At 44.9% G+C, this 27,736-nt stretch overlaps 1 protein-coding gene across 2 annotated transcripts in view; it reads left to right on the forward strand.

Annotated features, from left to right (window-relative positions):
* Positions 1-708: 708 nt before the first annotated feature.
* The window catches only part of BBS2 (Bardet-Biedl syndrome 2), a 35,398-nt gene continuing 8,370 nt past the window's right edge, over positions 709-27,736 (forward strand). Inside the window, exons 1-13 of one of the 2 annotated variants that reach the window (XM_060253659.1) lie at positions 709-1,059; positions 2,989-3,216; positions 4,817-4,942; positions 6,382-6,444; positions 7,618-7,695; positions 10,954-11,058; positions 19,270-19,356; positions 20,409-20,544; positions 21,457-21,596; positions 21,989-22,136; positions 24,316-24,487; positions 25,908-26,037; positions 27,572-27,703. In XM_060253659.1, the coding sequence (XP_060109642.1) occupies positions 943-1,059; positions 2,989-3,216; positions 4,817-4,942; positions 6,382-6,444; positions 7,618-7,695; positions 10,954-11,058; positions 19,270-19,356; positions 20,409-20,544; positions 21,457-21,596; positions 21,989-22,136; positions 24,316-24,487; positions 25,908-26,037; positions 27,572-27,703 (1,662 nt within the window). In that variant the 5' untranslated portion in view covers positions 709-942. The remainder of the gene's footprint in view (positions 1,060-2,988; positions 3,217-4,816; positions 4,943-6,381; positions 6,445-7,617; positions 7,696-10,953; positions 11,059-19,269; positions 19,357-20,408; positions 20,545-21,456; positions 21,597-21,988; positions 22,137-24,315; positions 24,488-25,907; positions 26,038-27,571; positions 27,704-27,736) is intronic. The other variant, XM_060253660.1, reaches the window with a different exon arrangement.

A 27,736-nucleotide genomic window follows, 5' to 3' on the forward strand; every position in this document is an offset into this window, starting at 1 on the left:
GCACCCATGTCACATGTCTGCATTGGTTTGTACTGTGTCATTGCACTGATTTCTCCCAATTTGGGTTGCTAATCGCACTTTGGGAAATTCTTGGGGATTTAGGGTGAAACCTGGGGAGGATGGGATTTGGAGGGATTGAAGTCGAGTGCATCATACAGCCCACCCTCCAAAGAAGCTATTTTCTCCAGGACAGCTGATCTCTGCCATCTGGAGTCTCCAGCAGTGTTCCCTCTAAGCTGAGTTAGCATGAGCTAGCTGACAGATTTTTAGCCTCCAGCTCACACATTTCTGGAAGGATGACCTCAGAGCATAATAATTTATGCAGTAACTCACAACTTTAATACCAGTAGCTCACACAGTAGAATTTTTGCTCACAAGACTCTGCAGCTTAGAGAGAACATTGATCCAGAATGGAGATCTGTTGCAATTGTGGGAGATCTCCAGGCCCAGCCTGGAGGTTGGCTACTCTATTTGCACTGTTTATCCGCCTTGAATCTCAGTGAGAAAGATGGACTGTCAATAAAGTAAATAAATAATAAGTATCTTTTGTGTTATACATTGTGTGTGTGTGTGTGGGGGGGAGCTATTTTATCTATCGTCCTGTACCTGGAAAGCCGTGTATATATTAACATAGAGAGAAACACCCCTGCCCTCTCTTCTCAGCCTCTCATCCAAATATATCAGGCCTTCTCTGCCCCGCGTTGAGCCCCATGCAGTTTCCATAGCAACGGCCCCCTCCGGCGGCCCTTCTGACGTCTTGACGCTCGACGCCGGGCCCGGTCTGTCAACGGAGAATCCCCTTCGGCTCTGCTGAAGCGGCCTGACCGGTTGAGGAGGCAGGAGAGACGGCGGCGCTGAGGGCTTAGGCCTGGGTCTCTTTCTTTGCCGTTCCCCTCTCTTCCCTTCCCGCCGGCTTTGCTCTTCCCTGCCCGGCGAGCCGCCATGCTGGTGCCCGTCTTCACCCTCAAGCTCAACCACAAAATCCTGCCCCGCATGGTGGCGCTGGGCAGGTACGACGGCACCCATCCCTGCCTGACGGCGGCTACGCAGGCCGGCAAGGTAAAATCACCCCCGGGAAAGAGGTGTGCGGGGACGCCTTCTTTAATGTCGGGTTTCCCCGCCCTCGTTCGGACATTTTGTTTTGCACGCCCGTCCCTTGTGGCTCGGGAGTGCGTGGCGTGGTTGCACTAGGCTGAGGTGCTTCTGAGCATGGGCAGAGTGTGCTTCCCGTTCAGTGAGGAATATGTGCCCGTGCGGTGTAGTGGTTAGAGCGGTAGACTAGAAGCTGGGAGAATCTAGTCGGGTAGCCAAACTTGCTTAACGTAAGAGCCACATAGAATAAATGTCAGATGTTTGAGAGCCACAAAATGTGAAGATCAAATGTGGGAGGGAGGGAGGGAGCTGGAAAGAAAGCAACTTTAAATGCATTCTCCCAGCTGCTGGCTGGAGAAGTGATTTAAAGAGAGAGATCCCTTCTCCAAGGTGGCCAACTGGGCAGTGGGAGCTTCAAGAGCCAAACAAGATGTGTGAAAGAGCTGCAAGTGGCTCCCGAGCCACAGTTTGGCCACCCCTGATCTAGTTCAACTCCCCCTCCTCCCCATATAATATTTACTGGGTGACTTTGGTCCAGGCATTTTCTCCCAGCCTAACCTATCTCACAGGGTTGTTGGCAGGATACAGGGGAGAGTCCCTACTGATCCATTAAACTTACTGGGTGACCTTGGGCCAGTCATTTGCTCCCAGCCTAACCCACCTCACAGAGTTGTTGTGAGTGTGAAGGGGAGAATCTGCACTCAGCCATGAAGCTTGCCTGGGAACTGTGGGCTGCTCACCACATCTTAGCTTGAACTGCCTCACAGGGTTGTGAAATAAACTGGAGGGAGAGAGAAGGATTTATGCCATGTTAAACTCCTTAAAGGAAGCGTGGGATGAATATACTATACATGAAATATATAAATAATTGTCACAAAATGACATCCTCTGCCCAGGAGGTTGAAGTTCTGAGACAGGTTTGGGTTCCTTCAGGAATTATTAACCATGTTGCTCTAGTAGTTATAACTGGCCATCCCACAGAAGAAACAGCCCTAGAAACCTACTGGGATATTTTTCACTTTAAAAAATATTTTCCTGTACAGACATTAGCTCTTCTTAAGATTAAACTGCCAAGATTAGGTGATTTTTCCTGCCATCATCTTATCTGCATTAGCAGCACTTGTCCCAGAGCTGTTGCTAGCTATTTATTTATTTACATTAGACTTTAATCCCGCCCTCTCCGCAAGCAGACCTTTATGTACAAAAAGGTGGACTGCTACCGAATCTGCATATAGGTATTGATGCTTGCCGTTGGATTGTGCTGATTAGAGATGGGATATACTAGGGGAAAAAACACACTCTCAGGAACTTTTAAAAAATTCAAAATATATGGCAAAGACGTTTACAATAATTTTAAAAATATTATGGATAAATTTCTTTATTTTATTTATTTATTTGTTCAATTTATATCCTGCCCTCCCCACCAAAGCAGGCTCAGGGTGACTGACGTGTTCATGTATATGCATGAAATATGAAAATATGTTAAAACATAAAAATATCAAAACAGCTAAACCTATCCATTGGCAAGCTGGGGTTTATGAGTACATGAGCCCAATGTATGTGTTGCATCCATTCATAAGATTGCGGCTGCAGTGGATTTCACTGTGAATAAATTTATAAACAGAAAAAATCACAAGTGGTTGCTAACCAGATTTTAGTGTTATCAGCAGGGCTTTTTTCCCAGCAGGAACGCACAGGAATGCAGTTCCAGCTGGCTTGGCATCAGGGGGTGTGGCCTAATATGCCAATGAGTCTCTGCTGGGCTTTTTCTATGAAATGTGCGGTGTGAAACAATGGTGATGTTGGGGGGGGTGGCCTAATATGCAAATGAGATCCAGCTGGGCTCTTTCTACAAAGGGAGCCCTTGTTATCACAAAGTTTTCTTTATTTTTACAGGTTTTTATTCATAATCCTCATGCACGTGGTCAGCGCATCAGTGCCAACCGTTTGGTGCTTAGTGCTCAGGACTCTGATATTTCTCTTCTGAACATTAATGAGGCAGTCAGTTGCTTGACAGCCGGGGTCCTGAACCCCACCCTTGGCTATGATTCCCTTCTGGTTGGCACGCAGACCAGTTTGCTGGCATATGATGTACACAACAATGCTGACTTGTTTTATGAAGGAGTAAGTAAATTTATCTCTTTTTTAAGATTAATTTTTCTGAATAAGAAAAAGATCAGATTAAGTCAGCTGATGAATATAGTTTGAATTTATTTTAAATATATGCAGTGCATCAGAGACAGCGGATATCTTTTTATTCCTGGAATTAATAAAGAGTACTATCTTTCTATAAGGAAACTGAACTTCTGCCTGGATTTTTAAATACAAGTGTAACATGTATATGTGACTCTTATGGCATATTCCAAACACTTTTGTTCCCATTCTTCTGGCCTTGTATCTCAGTAAAGTCATAGAAGTCTAGTGGTTTTAATTCTCCCTTTGCAGAATCCTTTGCAAGAAATTGGCATCCCAGAGAATCCCAGTGTGTTGCAAAGGAATAGTTAGGGACAAGGCTTTTTTTCTGCTGGAGCCCACAGTAGCAGAGCTCCACCTGAACTGGCCAGGACTCCAGCTGGCCCGACCCTCCATGCGGCAGCCATATTCTCCCAGGCCAGGTGGTGTGGCCTAATATGCAAATGAGCTCCTCCTGGGCTTTTCTTACCAAAAAAAGCACTGGTTAGGGGTCATGTTGTAAGATTCATACTCAGTTCATGAAGGATACTGGCCTCTTAGGCCTCACCCATTGGTTATGTGAACTGAGATTGCTTCCTAAAACACCTTCAACACACTTCTGTAGTCAGAAAGTCAGTTTTGAGGGAAGTATCTCCACCATTACTGATCTTCTCAAGCCCTAATGAGCTTTAAAGGAATTCTGGGATTCTGCAGAATGCAGTCCGAAAACCCTTGAAACAGAATGAAAAGTCATCTCAAATTCTCACTCTGCATCTTAATTTGCAAGGTCAAGTCCACAGTTCTGTACCTGTTTCAGTTGTCATATCATTGGTCTGCATTGACTAAATTCTTTATTCAGTGGGTTCAGAAGTAATGTTATCATAAATACCCATGTGTATGTTTGAAGATATGCACAGCATGAAACTTGCTGGTTGGCATTGTCTTATATTGGATTAGCCTTGTGGGGAAAGTCTTTGAGGATGCTGAAGAGTTGGTGACAGAGAACTATGTTTTAACCAGAGTTTTCGAAAACCTGACTACCTTCATTCAGAACTGCTTTGTGAACCAGGTTATAAAATGGGCTGTAAGGCAATTTACAGTCCACTCCATGTAAATACATTATACAAGGGTGTTGCTTTTCTTTGAAATTTGTTGAACCCTACTCCTTTCTTGGATTGATTTTTCTTTTGGGGTAATTTTATAACGAACATGAACATATGAAGCTGCCTTATACTGAATCAGACCCTCAGTCCATCAAAGTCAGTATTGTCTACTCAGACTGGCAGCGGCTCTCCAGGGTCTCAAGCTAAGGTTTTTCACACTTATTTGCCTGGACCCTTTTAGTTGGAGATGCCGGGGATTGAATCTGGGACCTTCTGCTTACCAAGCAGATGTTCTACCACTGAGCCACCATCCCTCCCCTAATGTATATCCCTTTGTCAATTATTATGGCAGCAAATTTCTGGACTATCTTGTTTATCTAACACATTTGTTTGCCTTCTATATTGTCTGCATGTGGTAGAATCACTGCTTCCTCATCTTTTCTTCATAGGTTCCAGATGGAGCCAATGCGATGGTGCTTGGAACATTAGGAGGCATTTCCTCACCTCTTGCAATTATTGGTGGTAATTGTTCCCTGCAGGGCTTCAATCATGAAGGGAAAGACCTTTTCTGGACGGTAAGGGTGTGCCTATATGTTTGGAAGGTTGAGTGCATAAAGCACTGTATCTTCTTTTTACAAGAATCCTGTGAATATTTCTATTTTACAGATGGATTATTGATGCACTGGCCAAGGTTTTTGTGGTCGAACAAAGTGTATTGAAAGACAATAGCAAAGATAGCTATTTCCTGTGAGGTCTAAGTTATTCTGCTTAGGGTGTCTGACACTTGCAGACTTTAGGAAGGCAGCCTTTCTGGTCAGAGTTTTCTCTATGACAGGTGCTTCAGCTAGGTGGTTCATACCCTGAGGAAGAATTGGTACTGGTCCTAGAGACTGCTTGATTGGCTTTCTTATACCTAAGTGGGAAAAAGGGTATCTTAAGTGTAAAATGTTAACAGCCATATTGGTCCATTCAACATTTTTTTTAAAAAACCTGAGGACAAAATCTATGCAATGTACTGACCCTGCTTATCTTCCAAGATCTGATGAGAGTGGACTGTACCATGCCACCTTCCCTCCCATATCTTTTATTAGGGCCAATCAGATGGAATGAAACACCGTGCAGGCTTTTGAGCTTGACAGAACTCTTCATCAGGCTGGATGTTACAAAATTTAAATGGTAGAGGGGAGAGAAGCAGGTTTGCCATGTTATGATGGTTATGACCTGATCTTACAAGCATCCTCTGTAAAATCCATGCAGATACGAAGCTTAACTTTATTGCTGGAGTTAGGTTACATTCTCCAGGAAGAAGCATTTTGATGGTGTCCACTCCTTGTCCACACATGAAAAATACAGAAACCAGCCATGGTCCAACCATGTGGACCATTCCAGAGACAGCTTCTTTTGTTATGCAGCTTAGTGGCTTTCTTTGGGCCTAGTGAGACCATAAGGGCTGTTTAATCACACACCCCACTGGAGCAGTGACTGCAGGAACATCAGAATTTTTCTTCTGTGCATCTTCTTATTCACTCCTATTTGTCTAATAGATGAGATCAAAAAAGGAGAATTCTGCCAGCATCTCTGTTGCTGTTGATCAGAGGCGGGGAATTAAAGAATTCTTTTGATTATGTCCTGAGAATGAATGGCTGAGCTGCATAATAGGATCTCCTTAAACTTTGTGTTTACACTGGGCTAAACCACCCATCTCTTGTAGTCTCTGCTCGTACAGGAGTAGATGGAGTTGCAGCCCTTTCACATTCCAAAATGTGGCCTCTTCCAAGCCAAAGCAGAGTGACATCCTTCAGAGTCCATGGACATAGAATGGTGTGATTCTGCCTAGGATGGTGCTTTGATTTGCTTATCAGGGATTGAAATCTTGTTGCTACTTGCTAGGCAGTTAGCACAATTGAAAGTGTGTTGCTAATTTTAATTGTGTCATTGTAACAACAGGAAGGAATAGGACAGGTTTGGGCTAACTGAGCTGAAATATGGCTATGTATTTTGTTTTTAATTTTAGGTCACTGGTGACAATGTACGCTCACTGGCATTATGTGACTTTGATGGTGATGGGAAAAATGAGGTATGTTTCTGAACAATAGTAAGTTCATGAGCTTTCTTATATTATTACCTGGAGTAGCAACTTTTGGAGCTCTTGATAGGAATGCTTACAAATTAATGTAAATTACTGGATTTTGTGGCTTGTCAGTACTTCATACTAAATCTTGTTGAAACTTGTTATAGTATTTTCTCAGTAGTCCCTGGGAGCTGCAGTTTTGTGGATGAGTGACAGATCATTCACAGAAGTGTCAGTTCTACTTCAAAAACTCAAAAAACTTTCAATCTCCAGGGCTTCTTTGTGGAAGTGCTAGTTAAGCTTTCACTTGTGTATGGGCTCATATAGGGTAGATAGATTTGAAGCTGTCTATCCATCTGCTTTACAATCCACAAGTCATAGAGAAGAACAAATAGCAGGTTATGCAAAAGGACGCCCCCTCTTAAGTTGCAATAGTGAATGTTGTCTAATTAATTGTAGGCATAGCATTGAGTTTCTTTAGTTGCAGAATGTGTGTATGCCTGCTGTGTGATTTCCCCCTCTTTTTTTTTTAGGCCTTTGCTTCATACTTGGTGCTTGGGTTAGTTTTGACTATATGTCTCAGGTGTTTGTTTTCCCCTGCATGTCTCCCAGCGGAATCCCATCCCAGAGCAGGAATGCAAGCAAACCATCTGGAGGGGGCATGCATGTGACAGCAGAGTACCCCATTACATTCTGTCTAGGCAAAGGGAGTGATCCTTCTCATCTGAAGCCACATTTTGCATAGACTGAACTATGTTTTGTGCTTGGCAGTAAAACCAGTGTTCTGGCCTATGCCTTAACTGTTGTGGAACTTGAGGTTCAGGGTTAGGACTGGACTCCTTAGAAGTTGGTTTTTCACATTTCTGGTTGTTGGCCCCCCCTCCCTCCGCTTATGCAAGAAATGACCTCCTTTGTGAACAAGCAGCTTCTGGATCTTAGCTGAAATATCTTCTAAGATGCTACTCGGAGTCCCAGTAGATGCCAGCTGACATGTTTCCTAGTGCACGTGTTTAAGTCCCCATGAAATAAAATTAGCTGCCTGAGACAACATGTGAACAGTTTACTAAAGTAACAAAGAAATTAATATTAGAGGTCTGAACTGGATTTCCAGAGAGGTGAAATGAATATGTGGTATTATGAAGTAAATATTATCTCCCATTCTCCCCACTCCTCCTTTAGCTTCTTGTTGGATCTGATGATTTCGATATTAGGGTTTTTAAAGAAGACGAAATTGTAGCAGAAATTTCAGAGACTGAGGTAAGGGAAAACATATACATATTTCTTATCTGCAAAGCTTTGGCTTTAGATTGGAAGAGCAGAAAAATTATGTTATTGTGCACCACACGTTGTTATTTCAGAGCAAAGTCTTCAGACAGATGAACATTGCATGATATTGCTGATATCATATAGAAGATTTGATGTTTGGGTCTGTTGAATCTCTGTCACTCACCTAGAGATTTAAAACTTCTGAAAGCCACAGGGGGGAAAAGTTTTTCTTCTCTTCCCACCCTCTGAAAAATAAACTGCAGTTTTGAGAAAATTGAAAGATATGCGGTACTTTCTTTTCTATGAAACTATGAAAGTGATAGATTTTGGCAAGCATTCTCTAGCTTCCTCAATTGGAAACAAATGAAGAGAAAGTGAGAGAGGGGTGGGAAGGAAGAGGAAGGAAGGAAATAAATAGATGGGGAAAGGGAGAGGTGGAAAGAAAGCAGCTTTGACTTTAAATGCTTTCTCCAAGCCCCTCATGCTGGCTGGCTTGGCATAGAGAAGGGATTTAAAGAGGCAAATGCCTTCTCCAAGCCAGCCAACAGGGTGGTGAGGGCTTTGAGAGCCACAAAATATGTTTGAAAGAGCTGCATGTGGCTCCTGAGCTGCAGTTTGACCACCCCTGGCTTATTGAGAATAGTAGATGAAATGTCTGAACTATTGGTTGTGATGGATTTTTTAACACCCTCTGTTTTTAATCAAGTGAGAGAGAATAACATGGATTTTGATACATGCTTGATGGCCCCTTGGCTAGTTCACACTTCACACAACTATCCTGTTTTGCAATTTACATGTTTGTTGCATGTAACAGTGGTGAGACACTGTGTAGAAATAGCAAAAGGCCAGTCCCTAAACATTTGGGGCCACCATGTGCTGGCAGGGCACAAATGATCAGAGCATCACAGCACGTGCACCCCCCTAAGTGTTTAGGCACTTGCTGTCTCTCTTTCATGCTTTACATAATTCTGTGGGGAAATAGCAGGTAGCCTAGGATGTTGATGTGTCAAACATTGCTGTAGTAAGGGTGATGTTACCTATGCAAAAGACAACAGGAGTCTGGAAGGTTTCTGTTCTTATTTTTCTGCTAAACAACAGGCAGAAGGCAAGCTAATGGCCTATCTTTTCAAGGCAGTCTGAGAGATATATTCAAGAAGCTTGATGCTGGAGTATGGGATAAAAGGCTTAGTCAGTAATAGTGCAGTCCTAAGCAGAGTTACACCCTTCTAAGTCTAATGACTACAGTGAACTCAGAATGGCGTGACTCTGATTTGAACTATGCTATAAACTACTTACAGTGTACCTATTAAAGCTTATAGTGGCTAGGAATAGACTGCAAAGCCTATCCTGGGCTGGAAGAAGGCATCTGTTTTTCTGCTTAGTATATAATGGATTGGCCTAATGGGCAAAATCTTCTGAAACATCTTCTGCACAGATTCCAGTCAAATTAATAGGAGTTCTGCAAGAATAACACACCCTTGAGTAATTGCATTCATTTTAAGTAGGGCTTTGCAGGGAAATGCTCCTGATGTATTTTGTCTGGACATGGGAAAAGCCCCAGTTTAAGTGCTTAGGCTGTGCCAACTTGACAGTGTCTCAAATCTGCAGATACCTAAAATCACCTAGGCAATTGCTATTCTTGTGAGAAAATTACTGGTCCCATCAAGTGGATTTGTGAGGACTTGGTAAGGGCAATACATAGGCCTCTGTTTTTGAATTAGTTTAATCCGCAGAAAACTCAGTCCTCTAAAGAGGAAACCTCTGCAGCTCTTCGGTGGATTCAGTGTACTTCCATTTCTGCCCGTAAATGTAAAGGTGAAAGCATGTGCGTCCTTACTTTACGTTCTGTAAAGACTCTCTACAAGTGCTGTCCTAAATAGAGTTACATCCTTCTAAGTCTAATGTGACATTCCTTGCCTTAGAAGGATTAACAGACTGGCCTGTGATGATGCAAGCATGCACTCCCTTAAGGAGGTGAGCCCTGGGGCAACTGGCAGGTCATGTACCTAGGGTTGGAGCAGTGCTTTCTGTGTCCCTTGGGGACATGATGGTGACTGCCTTGTTCACCTGGAATCTCTTCCTGACCTATCCCTACAGACGTAGCCTGGCTGCAGCATGTAGATGCACAAGGGTCAAAATGAATTTTGTATGATGCATTGCCCTTTAAACAAACAAAAGGGTTACATTGTGGGAAAATTATAGCTTTTCTGGGAACCATTTGACTCTGCTGTTTAAGACTTTTTTATTATTACTTCAGTGGGTGTCATTCCTGCCTCAACAAGCTCATCTGATGCTAACTCCTTCAGGTAGTCACTTTGCCCGAGGCTTTATTTGAATGCAGTAAATGATCTGGGGAAAACTTCCCACCGTCGTTTTCATTAGTACATCTGTATGAGTGCTGGCAAAGAAAAGGTAGATGTGCCTGATCTGAGTAGGTGTCAAGTGAAACTTGGAGGGTTGCTTCCCACGCTATCTGTAGGAAACCTGGTACTGCTCTGAACTCCCTCTCATGTCTGAATTCTGAATGTTGGAAGAATGTAGAAAGCAGTTGAAATGATTTCACTCTAGGAAGACACCATGGTACTGCCAAGTTTCAAGCAGTGGCTCAGTCCTCCACCTGTGTCATTTTTCAAGCAAGGTGCACATCTCAGTTCTTCACCTCCAGCCCCTTTCTGAAAGGTCCTGTTTCATAGCTGCTGCCCTTATTTGGCTCAGGGGCTGATAGTTTCTGACTCCGCAAGAAAATTTGTGTTAGAACAGCATCTGCAGTCAAAGCTAGCCCACCCATTGTTGCCAACTCAGATGTTATTTATAGCAAGAGGCCTTGCCAGAATGGGACAAAGGAGGAAGGGGGAGGATTGAGACATGGGCCTTCCTTGTGAATGGCAACCTTGCTCATGTGGGGCTGCCCTTTTTCTTTGGGGGGGGGACTGAGTTGATCACCCTGCATAATAAACTGAGTTGACTTTTGCACTGGTAAACACTTTTAATCAATTTAATGTGAATATAGGAAACAAAAACTGAGCTATCCACATTATTAATGCTCCCCTTTTAATACCCTTATTTAGCATTGGTAAGGTGAATATAGTTGTGATAAGGCACTTGCCCAAATAATATGTTTAAATTAGTAAGAGTGTAGCCAGTATTTGACAAATTTAGTTGAAGGCAATAAATATGACTGACATGGTTTGGCTTCTGTGTTTGATAATTGTAGCAGTAGTTGATAATCTTTGTCTCTTGTTTCCCTAGACTGTCACGGCACTAACCCCGATGTGCACCTGCCGATTCGGCTATGCCCTTTCCAATGGGACAGTTGGGGTCTATGACAAGATGTCTCGCTATTGGAGAATTAAAGTTAGTATGAGCAAACTGAATAAGTGTAGTGGGAATGGTCAGAACCAGGTGGGGCAGCCAGTTTCTGTGAATATGAATGATGCTGGCTTGTCACCACAATGCCAACAATTAAACGTACCATGACACCAGCAATTTCAGACTTAATATATTTTATATATTTTATAAAAAGCCCCCACTCAGCCAATGTAGTTCACCTTTCTGTGTCTTGTGCTTATATATGCTGGCTTGGATCTTTGGGGAAGTGTTGCATCTGTTGCTATTTTTAAGCTTACGGAGTAGATGGTAAGCCTAGGATACTCTACAGGCCTTTGTTGTCATCATCATCACTTTTTTGTAGCAGGAACTCCTTTGCATATTAGGCCACACACCCCTGATGTAGCCAATCCTCCAAGAGCTTACAGTAGGCCCTGTGATAAGAGGCCTGTAAGCTCTTGGAGGATTGGCTACATAAGAGGGGTGTGGCCTAATATGCAAAGGAGTTCCTATTACAAAAAAAGCCATAGTGATGATAACGACGACTACTAGTACTACTACTAGTACTGAATTGCCCCAGCCCAGCCCAAACCAGGCTCTGGGTGATGTTCATCAGATAAAAAAATACATAAGTTAAAAACAACATAGTGATATAGATTAAAACAATATAAGTTCGAACTCCTGATGGCATCCTGCTAATTGTGTTCTTCGTCCAGATCATCGGAGCATATGGGAGGGGGGGGACTTCTGGGGGATGGGATAAAAGGAAAAAGGTGCCAGTCATCACTGTCCTTAGTCAAAAGCCTGGTGGAACATCTCTGCCTTACAGGCCCTGTGGAATTGCATAAGGCCCCACAGGGCCTGGATGTCATTAGGCAGAGAGTTCTACCAGGTTGGAGCCAGGAATAAAAAAGCCCTGGCCCTTGTCGAGGGCAGCTGGACCTCTTTTGTGACTTGCGCATCTAGACACACTTGTCCTACAAAGAAGTGGGCTACATTGCTATTTTGTATACTTTACCTCTTAAAAACCTTATACTGAAGAAAAATATGTCTGCTTTTGTTGTGAGTATGCTGGGCTTGCTACCTGTATTTTAAAATCCTTAATAGCCAAGACTATATGGCATACTTGCTTGGACTGTCTTGGTGCAATTAAGCCTGAAAGCAAGCCTGCCTCCTCTCCTGCATGTTGTACGTGACTCAAGACCTGCATGCGTACACCTCCACATACATAGTTATTTCCTTGTCTGGGAAACTGCACACCAGAAAAACTCAGGCGATGTATCATGCATGGGATTACTGTTTAGTTCTGTGGAGCATGGAACATATTTTATGCCACTTGAAAAAGAGAGGGAATATGGCCTGTTCTTATTGTCTTGCAAGTATGCACAATAGAGCTTGTGCTCTCCCTCTCTCTTACACTCTAGCTTAATGCTTTCTGGGTGTGCCTAGTATTCTGGGTACTGGCAGGAGGGAAATGATGATAATGTGTCTGGTGGACTAGCCATACTAGTCTGTTCTTTCAAAAATAAACAGGAGTTTTGTGGTATTGTATTAGGGTGGCCAGACCGTCCCGGGAGCCCGGGAATGTCCCGGTTCTGGCCACCCAATCCCGCCTCCCGGGCTGCCTATACCGGGACCATTAAAGGTCCCGGTTTAGCCAGCCCCGGAGGCGGTGGGCCGCGGGCGCCAGCGGGGAAGGCGGGGAGTGAGGGAGGGAGCGTCCCTGCGCCTGCGCAGGGCCCCTGCGCAGGCGCAGGGACGCTCCCTCCCTCACTCGCCGCCTTCCCCGCCCACGCGCGGGGCCCGGCGGCGGTGGTGGAGGCCTCTCCGTGGCCTCCGCTGGTCGCTGGAAGCCCTCCAGAGACTCTGGAGGGCCTCCAGCGACCAGCGGAGGCCGCAGAGAGGCCGCGGAGCACCCGGCGCTGGTCCCGGAAGGCCTTCCAGAGCCTCTGGAAGGCCTTCCGGGACCAGCGCCGACCAGCGAAGGCGTCCCCGCGGCCTCCGCTGGTCCCTGGAGGCCCTCCAGAGTCTCTGGAGGGCCTCCAGGGACCAGCGGAGGCCGCGGGGACGCCGCGGAGCACCCGGCGCTGGTCCCGGAAGGCCTTCCAGAGACTCTGGAAGGCCTTCCGGGACCAGCGCCGACCAGCGAAGGCGTCCCCGCGGCCTCCGCTGGTCCCTGGAGGCCCTCCAGAGTCTCTGGAGGGCCTCCAGGGACCAGCGGAGGCCGCGGGGACGCCGCGGAGCACCCGGCGCTGGTCCCGGAAGGCCTTCCAGAGCCTCTGGAAGGCCTTCCGGGACCAGCGCCGACCAGCGAAGGCGTCCCCCGCGGCCTCCGCTGGTCCCTGGAGGCCCTCCAGAGTCTCTGGAGGGCCTCCAGGGACCAGCGGAGGCCGCGGGGGACGCCGCGGAGCACCCGGCGCTGGTCCCTGGAGGCCTCCAGAGGCCAGCGCCGGTAGCGGAGAGGCCCGGCGCTGGTCCCTGGAGGCCTCCAGAGGCCAGCGCCGGCAGCTCCCTCCCTCCCTCGCCGCGAGGCCGCCGCCGCAGGACTCGCCGCCGCCGCTGGACTCTACGCCGCCCTGGAAACAGGTAACGGGGCCGAAAGCGGGGGGGGGGCGGGGGGCGGCCTTCCTTTCTTCCCTCCCTCCCTCCCTCCCTCCCTTCCTTCCTTCCTTCCTTCCTTCCTTCCTTCCTTCCTTCCTTCCTTCCTTCCTTCCTTCCTTCCTTCCTTCCCTCACTCCCTTCCCTTCCTTCCTTCCTTCCCTCCCTCCTCCCTTCCTTCCTTCCCTCCCTTCCTTCCTTCCCTCACTCCCTTCCCTTCCTTCCTTCCCTCCCTCCTCCCTTCCTTCCTTTCTTTCTTCCTTCCTTCCCTCCCTCCCCCTTCCTTCCTTCCTTCCTTCCTTCCCTCCCTCCCTCCCTCCCCCCTTCCTTCCCTCCCTCCCTCCCCCTTCCTTCCTTCCTTCCTTCCTTCCTTCCTTCCTTCCTTCCTTCCTTCCTTCCTTCCTTCCTTCCTTCCTTCCTTCCTTCCTTCCTTCCTTCCTTCCTCCCTCCCTCCCTTCCTCCCTCCCTTCCTCCCTTCCTTCCTCCCTTCCCTTCCCTTCCCTTCCCTTCCCTCCCTCCTCCCTCCCTTCCTTCCCTCCTCCCTTCCTTCCCTCCTTATGTTCTTATGTGACACAGAGTGTTGGACTGGAGGGGCCACTGGCCTGATCTAACAGGGCTTCTCTTATGTTCTTATGTGACACAGAGTGTTGGACTGGAGGGGCCACTGGCCTGATCTAACAGGGCTTCTCTTATGTTCTTATGTGACACAGAGTGTTGGACTGGAGGGGCCACTGGCCTGATCTAACAGGGCTTCTCTTATGTTCTTATGTGACCAGAGTGGTGGAGTGGATGAGCCATTGGTCTGATGCAACAGGGCTTCTCTTATATTTTTATGTGGCACAGAGTGTTGGACTGGAGGGGCCATTGGTCTGATGCAACAGGGCTTCTCTTATATTTTTATGTGGCACAGAGTGTTGGACTGGAGGGGCCACTGGCCTGATGCAACAGGGCTTCTCTTATATTCTTATGTTACACAGAGTGTTGGACTGGAGGGGCCACTGGCCTGATGCAACAGGGCTTCTCTTATGTTCTTATGTGACGCAGAGTGTTGGACTGGATGGGCCACTGGCCTGATCCAACAGGGCTTCTCTTATGTTCTTATGTGACAATACTGACTTTGGTGGACCCAAGCACTGATTCAGTGTAAGGGAGCTTTGTGTTTGTGACTGGAGTAGATAATACTGACTTTGGTGGACCCAAGCACTGATTCAGTGTAAGGGAGCTTTGTGTTTGTGTCTTCTGGTGCAATTTTGTTCTCAGATCCTGTATTTACTTCATCAGTATATGGGATAAGGCACTTTCTCAACTGTGCTGCATAATGCAGCCTATTTATTTTGTCCTGTTGGCTCTGTTGGCTCTGTCTGCGCCACCTTCATCACTTTCGGGGTGTGGATCCCCCAGTGGGGTGGTCTCGTGACTCCCTCCGCCGGCTGTTTCTGATAGCCCTGCGCCCCCTCTTTCATTTGATATGTGTCCCGTGAGGGTGCCACCCTCCCGCCGGGAGATGCCGCAAAATGAGCCCCCTTGAGGCTTATGGCGGCAGGGCTCGGGGGAAGCGAGCTAGACTGCTGTTCTTTTGAGGGGTTATAGAGCGTTTCGAGCCCGTCCCTGTGGCATCAGTCCCATCATTGTGGGGCCCAGGGGGCCGGCGCAGCGGCACGCTGAAGCAGCCTGTCGGTCACTTCCGGGTTCCTGTCCTGCATCTCGACCTGTGTTATTAGTGACAGGCTGCTTCGGCGTGCCGCTGCGCCGGCCCCCTGGGCCCCACAACGATGGGACCGATGCCACAGGGACGGGCTCGAAACACTCTATAACCCCTCAAAAGAACAGCAGTCTAGCTCGCTTCCCCCGAGCCCTGCCACCATAAGCCTCAAGGGGGCTCATTTTGCGGCATCTCCCGGCGGGAGGGTGGCACCCGCACGGGACACATATCAAATGAAAGAGGGGGCGCAGGGCTATCAGAAACAGCCGGCGGAGGGAGTCGGGAGACCACCCCACTGGGGGATCCACACCCCGAAAGTGATGAAGGTGGCGCAGATAGAGCCAACAGAGCAAACAGGACAAAATAAATAGGCTGCATTATGCAGCACAGTTGAGAAAGTGCCTTATCCCATATACTGATGAAGTATATACAGGATTTCAGAACAAAATTGTTTCCGGCGGTGATATTTGGGGGATTTTTGGGGATGTCACAGGAAGTGCTGTGAAGTCACTTCCTGTTTCCGGCAGTGGCATTTGGGGGAAATGATGTCATTTGGGGAAAATGATGTCACAGGAAGTGATGTCACTTCCCATTTCCGGCAGGTGACGCGGGGAAATGATGTCACAGGAAGTGATGTCACTTCCTGTTTCCTGTGGTGGCATGCCGTCACAGGAAGTGACGTCACTTCCTGTTTCCGGCGGCGCACACGCTTCGCGCGCGCGCACCCCTACCTCCCCCCCCCCCCCCAACGTGTCCCTGGCTGGCCTTCAGACATTATGGTCACCCTATTTGTATTTTATTTTATTTAAGCTCATCTTCTCCATGAGGTTCTAGTCCACAAAAAGCTTATACTACAGTAAATTATTGTTAGCATTGAAAATTAGAAAATAAAACTGAATAGAAACACCAGTACATTCATCGTTTCAAAATACAGTCTGACAATGTTCCTGAAGTGTTGAATACTGTGTAAAGAACAGATTTGCATTACTAGGTTCAAGTGAACATGAACCAGAAGAAATGTAGTTTGAAATCAGAGATATTATCAAGAAAGAATGTACAAAGACCATTCCTGTAGCCAAAAGAAATGAAAAGCTTCAATGGATGACTGATGAAACTCTCGGTAGACAAAAAGGTGACCGAAATAGAATCAGAAGTCTAAATGCAGCATTCCAGTGACTTGCATGTAGAGACAAAGTGAACTAATATGATAAGGAAACAAACAAAAAAGGAAGAACAAGAGATCTGTTCCACAAGATCCAAGAAGTCAAAGGGTGATTTAAAGCATGGTTAGGCATGCTGAAAGATCAATGCAGGAAAACATTAACTAAATATGACAAAATAAAGAAAATATCAGAACAGTACACTGAAGACCTCTATAGAAGCGATAGAAGGATGACAGATTCCTTCCAAGAAGAATCTTTTGGAGAAGAACCTACAGATTTAGCAAGTGAAGTGAAATCAGCACTGAAAGCAGTTAGGAAAACAGATCGCCAGAAATAGAGCATCAATAGGTATATTTCAAGCCACAGAGACAGAGTCCATCAAAATCTTAACAAGAATATGCCAACAAATAAGGAAAAGAAAACAACAGCCCATGAACTGAAAACATCTTATTACAATTCCAAAAAAGGAGACATCAAAGAATGCAGCAATAATTGGACCATCACATTAATTTCTCATATTTTTATTGATTGATTTGATTTTTAGCCCACCCTTCCCATAGAACAGGCTCATACAAATAAATGATGCTAAGAATCTTACAACAAAAACTATTATCATACATGGAATAAGACATGCCAGATGTGTAAGATGGATTCAGAAAAGCTAGAGGTTCTTACAGATTACTACTGGGGAATTATACAATTTTGTGTGATGATGAAGACATGAATGTTGTTCTAGATTTTCTATTCATTGGCTTCATCATCGACCAAAAGGGAGACTGCAACCAAGAAATCAGAAGGCAACTGAGACTGGGAAGGGCAGCCATGAAAGAGATAGAATAGATCCTTAAATGTAAAGATGTGTTGCTGGTTGCAAGATAATTCATACTGTAGTATTCCCCATTACTATGTATGAATATGAAAGTTGGACAATGAAGAAAGCTGACAGGAAGAAAGCTGCTTCTTTGACATGCGGTGTTGCAGGAAAATTTTAAGGATAAGATAAAGTTTTTAAGATAAGATAAAGTTTTATTTATATCCCGCCCTCCCCCGCCGAAGCGGGCTCAGGGCGGCTAACATCAGCATAAAAATACAATGGGTTAATAAAACATTACATTAAAAGACATTAAATTAATCTTAAAACCAGTTAATACATCAGTTAAAACCATTATTAATTAATTACCTCAATTGAATCTGAACCATAATATGATCTTGACGCTATACCTATCTATTGGTGTTAATGGCGGATGTTTCCTTATAATGCACTTGTCATTCAGCTGTTCCTAAATGCCAGTTTGAAGAGGGTAGTTTTGCAGGCCCTGCGGAACTGATCGAGGTTCCACAGGGCCCGCCCCTCTTCTGGGAGCTGGTTCCAAAGTTGTGGGGCCGCAGATGAAAAGGCCCGTGTGCGGGTGTTCTGGAGTTTGATTTCTTTTGGCCCCGGGGTAGTCAATCTGTTTTTTCCTGTTGACCTCAGTGCTCTCTGGGGCTCATACGGGAATGGATGCCACCAAAAAAAGAGAGAGAAATAAAGCTTGAACTCTCCCTAAAAGTTAACACGGCCAAACTGAAGCTTTGGTACTTTGGTCACTTTTTGAGAAGACAGGAGTCACTGGAAAAGAATTATGCTATGGAAAGTTGAAGGCAGCAGGAAAAAAGGAAGACTCTACATGAGATGGATTGACATGATCAAGGAAGCCACGACCCTCAGTTTGCAAGACCTAAGAATCACTGTTAACGATACTATGCTTCTTTGGAGGTTATTAATTTGTAGGGTTGCCATAAATTGGGAGTGACTTAATGACACTTAACACATGCCCACAGTAAAAATCTGTGAAGTCTGTAAGGTGCCACAAGATTCCTGTTAATACTAGCATTTGGTATTTATATAGTTCAAAAAGTGATAGACATTATCTTGCTATAAACAGGGAACCCATTAGGACTTGTGGGAGTTGCTTCATCTCCCCATTATCCCCCTTCCCCACAGTATTTCCTCTTTTTCTTCTCCTGGCAACCTCCATATACTCTGTCCTTTTGCCTCACCAACAACCTTTCTTTTATGGCCCCCTGTCTGTCTGTCTGCCTATCTTCATTTGTACAGCACTTTCCCCCCAAGTGGGGACTGAAGGCAGCTTACATCATTCTTCTTCCCCCTCCCATGTTATCCTCACAACAACCTTGTGAAGTAGGGTTAGGTTGAGAGAGAATGACTGTCCCACGATCACCCAGCCAGCTTCCATGGCTGATCCTAGACTGACATTCTAACCACTGCACCACACTGGCTCTCAGCTTTCCCTCCTTCCCTCACTCTGCAAGCCTGTCCATGGGAAAAGTGCAGCCAAGTTGCAAAAGATGTGCAACAGTAAGTCATTTTGGTGGGCAATGTGGTGGCCACTGCCAGGTCCAGCCAAATAGTGCAAGTTGGGCAGCGGCTGCCCCTGCCCCCATGACAAGTTGTGTGGCATCAGGTCATCTGGTAGCCACTGCTGCACATGAATGACTTGTGCAAATTGCATGGCAGCAAGTTGCCTTGTGGTTGCCAGGTTGGGAGAGCAGGGGTAGACTTGGAGGCCAAAATAGCCCTGAAAAGATATTCTTGATACACAGCTCAGTATTATTGCCCCTGGCTTATGGATATGTGACAAATGAGAAATGGCTTTTTATATCGAACAAAATAAATATGCGAGAAATGACTTGTTACTTGTCATTTACTTGTTACTTTGCAAAGTGAAGTCAATTAAATATCTTTAACTTGTTTTTGTATTTTTCCGCATGCAGTCTAAAAACCAGGCCGTGAGCATACATGCATTTGATCTCAACGCTGATGGTGTGAATGAACTGATAACCGGTTGGTCCAATGGAAAGGTGAGTTTAAATAAGAGACAGCATTTAAGCAGAGCTGGTTGTGGTCCAACTAGATTTCCCTTAATCTTCGTCTGGAGGCCGTGGTAGCTCTCCAGTTGTTTTTTGCCTACAACACCCTTCAGCCCCAGCCATTGGCCATGCTGGCTGGGGCTGATGGGAATTGTAGGCAAAAAACATCTGGAGAGCTACCGTTGGCCACCCCTGACCTATAATACTGCCATTTCTTAGTATTCAGTAGCAGCATAGTTGAGCTTAAATGCTTTTTGGATGCTTTTTATCAGGATTTTTGTCACAGACTATAAAGGAAACATTGTTGAGATACACATATTAATGAGGAAAGAGACAAGGGACCCTAGGCAGCGATTGTAGTGTTCTCAGTAAACAACTAGAAACTTTACCTGATTTTTTTCTGGTTCTCAATGGTTGAGCATAAATTTCCTACTTTAAAAATATTTTTTTCTCTTCAACAGTGAGGAAAAGTTGTATTTGAAACAGGAAATTTTTTATTTGCAGGCTGTAATCAGAGGATAGTAAATGGATTAATTTGATGTTAGTAGCAGCAAGACAAGTGATAGCAAGGAATCGGAAAGAAGCTGAGGAATTGACAATTAATCACTGGAGGGATAAAATGAATAATATAATTATTTTGGAGTATTTAACGATGAAGATACGAAGAATGAACGGATTAAAGGTTAGGGAACAGGAGGAGGGGTGGTTTAGGAAGATGGTGAGATATTTGGAAAAGTTTAAACAATTTAAGACGATTGGTTGGTTAATAAGAAAATGAATGGATAAGATGTTTAAATAGAGTGATGGAGTTGTATTTGGATGAAATGTTAATAGTTATAAATTTATGGAATATTATAATGTATCTATGGCCTGGGACTCTCACAAAGGTGGATTGGTGTTGGAATATATAACAATAAAATTTAAAAAAAATTTGCAGGCTGTAATCTGTAATTGTAGTCGAGTGAACTTCTTTGTATACGTAAGTGAACAATTTACACTTTATTTCTGTCTTGTGGGGGGGGGGGCGGTTCTCTGTACTGTAGGTTGATGCACGCAATGACCGAACTGGAGAAGTAATCTTCAAGGATAATTTTGCTTCCTCCATTGCGGGGATAGTGGAAGGAGATTACCGAATGGATGGTAACACCCAGTTAATCTGCTGCTCAGTTGATGGGGAAGGTAAGAGTGTGAAGAATCTTTTCCAGACTCAAGGCCTGTAGATAAGTGGAAACAGTGTGGGTGTTGTGTTGACCGATCCTGTTCTTTTGCTCCTACAACAGATAAATATGTAGTCTAGCTGGCCAAAACTGGCTTACCAGGTTCCAAGGCACAGAACAGTCTTAAGGTGAAATGCAGTGAAATTCACTATGAATTTTCATCACTTGGCTGTCTCATAAAATAAATATGTTTCTTGAGATTCCATATAGCATTTTGGGTACAGATTGATTATATTTTTTGGGAGGGAACAAAGAAGTACTATGTTGGTTAGAATGGCTATATTAGGGTAATGAAGCTGAACTCCTGGTCCTCATTTACTTTGCGCTTTTTATCTAGGAGTTTTTCCTCTACCTGAAGGCAGCTTACATCATTCTTCTTCCCCCTCCCATTTTATCCTCACAACAACTTTGTGAAGTAGGGTTAGGTTGAGAGAGAATGACTGTCCCAAGGTCACCCCGCCAGTAAGTCAGGCCATGTCTAGGGATGCCCCACTAACTTCTGAGTGGCCTGAGGATGCTGCGGTAGTATGCCTTGCCCCTTTGTGGTGGGGGGCACTTTCTGAGAACTCTGGGCCAAGACAGGCATGAGAGGATTGCAGCCCTGGAATAAATATTAGATTCTTGGATTGAATGCATCCCATGAGATTTTTGGTGAAGGAGCATCAGCCTGTACTGCATTCACTGTACTCTGATTAACACTGGAGTAGTCTATAACTGTCAGTTAGTGAAGCTGTCCTGGCTGATACCTGCTGTGGATTTAGTCTTAATGTCATTTGTCTTTTGAATTTTTAAAGCTGTTCTTCATGCAGTGGCAGATTTTTCTCTTGAAGGTGCCCCAGAACACACTCAGCAACTGTTTCTCTGCTTTACACAGTGCGAGGATACCTGCCAGGAAGCCACGAGATGAAAGGAAACTTTGTGGACAGCACTGCAGAGCAGGACCTGATTAGAGAGCTTAGTCAGAAAAAACAAAATCTGCTGCTAGAGTTACGGAACTATGAAGAAAATGCGAAGGTATTTATATGAGTGTGGGGACAGCACAACTCTGATTTTGGCCATTTTCAGTACAGTCTTTAATCAAGAGCAAGCTTAGGATAAGCTGAGGTCTTGATCGGGATTTCACTTATCTGCATCCCATTTATAAGTAAAATTGACTGGAATGTCTTGCTCATGTAAAATAGAGTTGCTGATATAGTAGCCCTAAATCAACAATTTAGTGTATCCTGCATCGATTCTCGAGTCTCAACTAAGGACCTTCAGGAGGCAAATGCTGGAAGGCTATTAAAATTGGAAGTCTGTGTTAGGAAGGCTGATCATTTTAGGCCTGTTTTGTTTGAGCACTTCTGAAATTACAACCATAACAAACCCAGCTTTGGTGACGACTGAGTCAGAACCATATTTTACAGCAAGTGGAACTGAACACTCAAGTGACCGAGATGGATGGGCAGAGGGGTGTGATTCCAGCTAACACCCAGCTTCAGACAACACTCACAGTGAATCTGGGCTCAGACAGTCAATCTGCTCATGTCGAGCTATGCATTTCCACATCAAATGGTGAGAATGTTATACCAGCTCAAACTTATTGTCCCATATTGAATCATAAGTCTTTCTTGCTTGTGTAGTGAGCACTGATACTCTTGAGAGAGCATATTTCCATCTATCCAGGTCATATCTTTGCCTTCTTCATTGTTCGGCATATTCCAATAAGCTCTGACAACATCATCAACTGCATCCAAACTTAACAACCTTCCCTCCAAAAGAGAGCTTGGAAACAAGAATGAAGTTAGTTGGGTCATTCCTGCTCCTGTTAGTTGGGTCATTCCTGGAGAGCCGGTTTGGTGTAGTGGTTAAGTGTGCGGACTCTTATCTGGGAGAACCGGGTTTGATTCCCCACTCCTCCACTTGCACCTGCTGGAATGGCCTTGGATCAGCCATAGCTCTGGCAGAGGTTGTCCTTGAAAGGGCAGCTGCTGTGAGAGCCCTCTCCAGCCCCACCCACCTCACAGGGTGTCTGTTGTGGGGGAGGAAGGTAAAGGAGATTGTAAGCCGCTCTGAGACTCTTCAGAGTGGAGAGCGGGATATAAATCCAATATCATCTTCTTTAAGATTTTTCAAAGGAGATGTCTGATCCTCTTTTAAAGAAGACAGGATCTTGCTGTCCTCCGGTGAGGCATTCATGATGCAACTTCAGTCGAGTTGGCTTTAACTGGTCCAGTTGGGCATGGTTCCAAGCTACACATAATGGTCTTTGCAGCTCCGAATATCCAGTCCACAGCCTCATTTATTTATTTTATTGATTTCAAATAGTTAGATCCCACCATGCTTCCTTGGACTTGAAGCAGCTACTGCAACAAGTTGCAAGGACATTAAACATAAAAACACCTTAAAATAGAGAATGTTGCAGGCAGGTATGCAAAAGAATTCCTAGCAGTTGTGACAAACAGATTCCTTTGACATATTGCCAGACTATAGATTTCATTAACTGAACAGCAAAGAGCTGCTCATTTGGAACTGAAGCCAGGTTTGTAGCTGGGGAATCAAACTGATCAAGCTGAGGTGGAATCCAGGCAAGAAGGAGATGATACCAGGAATGAGGCTGGACTTTTGAAAGGACAGTTTCCTTTGTAGTCGCTGGGATTACTTTTGGATGGAGGGGGGATTCTCCTGGACTCAGAACTACACTTAGGGCTATAGGTGGCAGCTAGGGCTGGAAAGACCTTTTTTTATCTGGTACAGCTTATATATACATATGTGGCCAAACCTTACAGAAGGAGAGAATCTCACCACAGTTGTCCATGACTTGGTAGTCACAAATTTTGTTGTTGGTGTAAAACATGGCTGCTTGGAGGACATAATTAAATGGCGGTTGTACTGAAACCCAGTGAGGTCTGTGCTAAAGTGCAAGATGCTGCTGTTCGTTGCTTAGTATCTATGAGGACCACCCATCGCCATACATTTCCATTGCTAGTTGCAATTTGCATTGGGTGCTGTTCCATCCTTGCGTGAGGACAAGGTGGAGCCGAGGCTTTTAAGAAACCAGTTATCCTGCCTCTTCATGGTGTCTTCTCCTTTTTCTGTCAGCTGTAGGAAAGTCACAGAAGGCTGATGGCCTTTAGAAGTGGCTGCAAGACCTGTTTATATGGAGAGGAAGTGGTGTGTGGGAGCTGAGGCCAGGCAGTTGTATGTTCACTGCTGCTCTTAGTGGTTGTGGAATACCTGTGTCGCTTTTTACTGTGCTGTGAGTTGTATTATTGTGGTGAGCCCCCCAGAATGCAGGATGGGGCAGGATATAAACATTTTAAATAAAGAATGTGACTAAAGCTGTCCCTTTGGTATTTACCAGTGAGTCACCGGAGATCCTCTGTGCTGTGATTTTCACCCTGAATTTGCATATATTCATATAGTATCTCTCAAATGTAAGCTAATATCTGGTCCATATTCTTTTTCTTTTCACCTAGACATTAGCATGTTACAAGGATTTGTGGATGCTGAAGAGAAGGGAGCGTAGTGTTCCAGTGGTTGGGCATTGAGTCGTAGGCATCATTTACTCCGCTGTGCTTTTTATGTCTAAGTATAAACCATAGTGTGCACAGTGTTGGTACAGCAACCAGTGTGCCATAAAACAGTTCTCCAACCCAGCCTCCTCACCTGTCTTTCCCTTTATTTACTTAACTGGAAAACAACTCCAGAGAATGACCCACTAACTAGTAATGTGTCCTCTCTCTCCTCAAAGACACTATCATCCGAGCTGCACTGATCTTTGCGGAAGGAATATTTGAAGGTGAGAGCCATGTGGTTCACCCTCATCTTCAGAATATCTCAAGTTGCACCAAAGTTCCTCTCACTCCTCCCAAAGATGTCCCAGTGGATTTACACATCAAGGCCTTTGTGGGTTACAAGAACAGGTAAGGGTAATACCAGCAAGTGGAAATTATGTATAAATAATAAATACATAGAGTGCATCGGATGTAGGAGGTTTTTTTAAAAAAGCATATTCTGGCTTGGCTTGCTGACTTGAGCTACCTGTTCACAAATATATTGCTGGAATGTTCGTTGTTTGTTCTTGATCTCTCCTTAGAGTGAAGTACAGTCAGACCAGGCTGTTGCTCTGTTTGGGTTAGTACTGGTTGTGTTGGGCAGCAGCAGTTCTCCAAAGACAACTCTTTCACAGTACTTACCTATTGAAATCATTAAACTGGAGGGGCCAACGGTTGAAGGTTGAACCTGCTGTGTTCAGCTCACATGTTCCTCTGCTGCCATGGATTATTTAGAACATTTATATGCTGCCTCTCCAGGAAACCTACTTGAAAGGCAGCTTACAAAATAAAGTATACAATGGGACAGACATTGAGCGGCTTAAAACAAATCTGATAAAACAGTTCCCAGGCTAAATGCAGACTATAAAAGTAATGTTAGAAGAGCAACCCCTTAATTAAAAGCTTGGATAAAAGCTTCTTCTAGGCACCTTGGCCTGGTGCCTAAAAGAACAGGATAGGTGCCATGTGAGCCTCAAGGGAAAGGGCATTTCAGAAGTGAGGTGCCACTGCTGAAAAAGACCTGTCTCTGATTGCTACCTGCCTCACCTCTAAAGGCAGGGCACAGAAATCAGAGCTTGTGAGGTAGCTGTATGGGAGGAGTTGGTCTTTTATGTACCCTAGCCCCCACGCCTTCTAGGGATTTAAAGTAAGCACCAGCACTTTGAATTTATGCCCTGAAACCAACAGACAGCTTTTGCAGACTTTTCAGTGCTGACATCGTTATGCAGTTTAATTTGCATGGTATTAACATGGCAGAATCCATTATACTGGAAAATCTGTACGTCTTTTTTTCCTGGAAGGAGCAGAGGTTGGAACTGGGCAGGCAGAACACTTAACAGTAACTAGGGTTATTGAAGCTGACATTGCTTCTGGTGTGGTGCGGGAAGTGAGAAACAAGTGACCACAGAACACTGTCATGCCCCAACAGACTTTGTCACTGCCCTAAACATCTGTTTATGAATCTATGAGGTCTAGAAACTTGTTCTATTTTTAGAACAAAAAAGTTTCCAGGAATTTGCTGAATACCAAATTCAGCAAATTTGGTTGGGCATGAATACCAATACAACTTTTAATGGAAGAGCAGTGAATTGGAGCAGGGCAGTGCTTTCATTTCTGTGACAAGCTTTTTTTTAGTGTGCTATACCAATGACTGAAAGTAATGGGTATCAGAAATTGCTGGATCTCAGTGGTGTAAATTGGAATGTAGGTACACTTTATGGCAGAAGCTTAATGAAAAGTCACTGGTATATTGGTGAAATCTTAGTCATTCTTTTGGGTTGCTTTTCAGTATGCAGTTCCATGTTTTTGAGCTCACAAGGCAACTCCCTCGCTTTGCCATGTATACACTCAGTAAACCAGACTCTGCTCCTGAACCTCGGAGCTATGTAAAATTCACGATCAGTGAGAGAGTACAAAGGGTAAGTTTCCAGCTGCTCCCCTCCCCCCGATCTTGGATATGCTTAATGGTTTGTATTCAGTTTATATTAATGTTGACAGGTGTAGCTGACAGGTGTTGTTCATCCAAAGTTCCATAGTTTGGGGTGTTGTATTTGAATAGGGTTTGGGTAGTATATTGAAATATTGGGGGGGGGGAGGGAAGAAACGGTTGGGCATGAGGGAGGGAAGAGTTATTTTAAGAATGACTTGTAAAACTAAACCCCACCACCTCTGTTATGTCATCTCAGGCACCTTTTGGGGGCAGAAATAGGTCCCTAACTTGGTGGTATCTCTAGCTGAAATAATTTTTTGTCACAGTGCTAAGAAAGATCCTACCCAGGTCCTTAGAGAACTGCAGTAGACTATTTTCTTTATTTATAGCCCACCTTTCTTGCAGAAACTCATGGTGGAATAAACAATGTAAAACAGTGCAGTCAGTGAGTGTGAGACATCCAGTGAACAATGCAATAGGACTAGGATTACAGACATTGGAAACAATACCAAAAAAAAGTATTAGACACGATGTGATGGAAAGTGTCCTCAAGGGGCAGCTGACTTAAGGCAACCCTGTAGTTTTCAAGGCAAGAGATGAACAGACATGGTTTGGCTGTCACCTGTCACTGTGTAGCAGCCTTGGACTTCCTTGGTGGTCTCCCATCCAAATACTAACAGGGCTGACCCTGATTAGCTTTTGAGATCTGACTAGCCTGAGCCATCCAGGTCAGGCCATAGACATGATATATCATTATCAAATGCAGAAACAGAATAATAAAAGTAGAAGACAATGCAATAAGAGCATGATAATGCATACAGTGAACAGTGGACTGGAGTTGATGGTGCTGGGTTAGGGGGCCCAATGGCCTAACTAGGTATAAGACAGCTTCATTTTTTTCAGGAATTACAGTTTACAAATACAATAAATAAAATACACCTGTTTTGTAACCTGATCTGGTGTTTTAAAGGCCTTCGCTGTAACATGTTGCCTGGCATTGGGAAGAAGGAGGGCCTGAGTGACAGGCACTGTTATTCTCGCGAGAAGGCAGTCTGTTCATAAATGTACTTGGAAGTTCTAATCTGGGCTTTCCCTGTAACCTAGGCAAGGGGTAGCACAGGACACAGTCCTTAATCCTGATGTCACTCTTGATGATGATGCTGCCAAATAGTTTCTTTTGTTTGTATTCTTCTAGCAGTGTCATAGATTCCAAGAGCAAAAAGCCTTCCTCACTGCATCCAAAGCCCAGTATGATCCAGGTAAAGGCTGTGCCTTGGTGTATTTGTGAATGGCAGTGCAGACCCTCTTAGGCAAATGGTTTGAATTTCCTGGTGTGCTCTCAGTTGAGTATGGGGGCAACAGACTGCTCTTCCTTGGTATTAGCCCAGCAGTCACCTGTACTGCTTCATACTTAGGGTGCAGAGAGGCTGCTCCCAAACTCCCTGTACCTGGTGTGGTACTACATGTTGGAAGAGCTTTTGAGGTCTTTCCTAGAGGGTCATGCTATGAATTTATCTTTCAAGGTTGTCATGTGGGTGAACCAGAATTTCTTGCTAACAGAAGAAATGGAGACCCAAAGCACATCATTTCAAGTCTGCTTCACCTCCCTGCGTAATGCAGGGCAGCTATGCATCAAAATCAGTCCCAGCGGGGAGGTACTGTTTTTCCTTGTGGTGCTGTAATTAGAC

Source organism: Heteronotia binoei, chromosome 14 (assembly GCF_032191835.1).
Source record: "Heteronotia binoei isolate CCM8104 ecotype False Entrance Well chromosome 14, APGP_CSIRO_Hbin_v1, whole genome shotgun sequence".
Taxonomy (NCBI): Eukaryota; Metazoa; Chordata; class Lepidosauria; order Squamata; family Gekkonidae; genus Heteronotia; species Heteronotia binoei.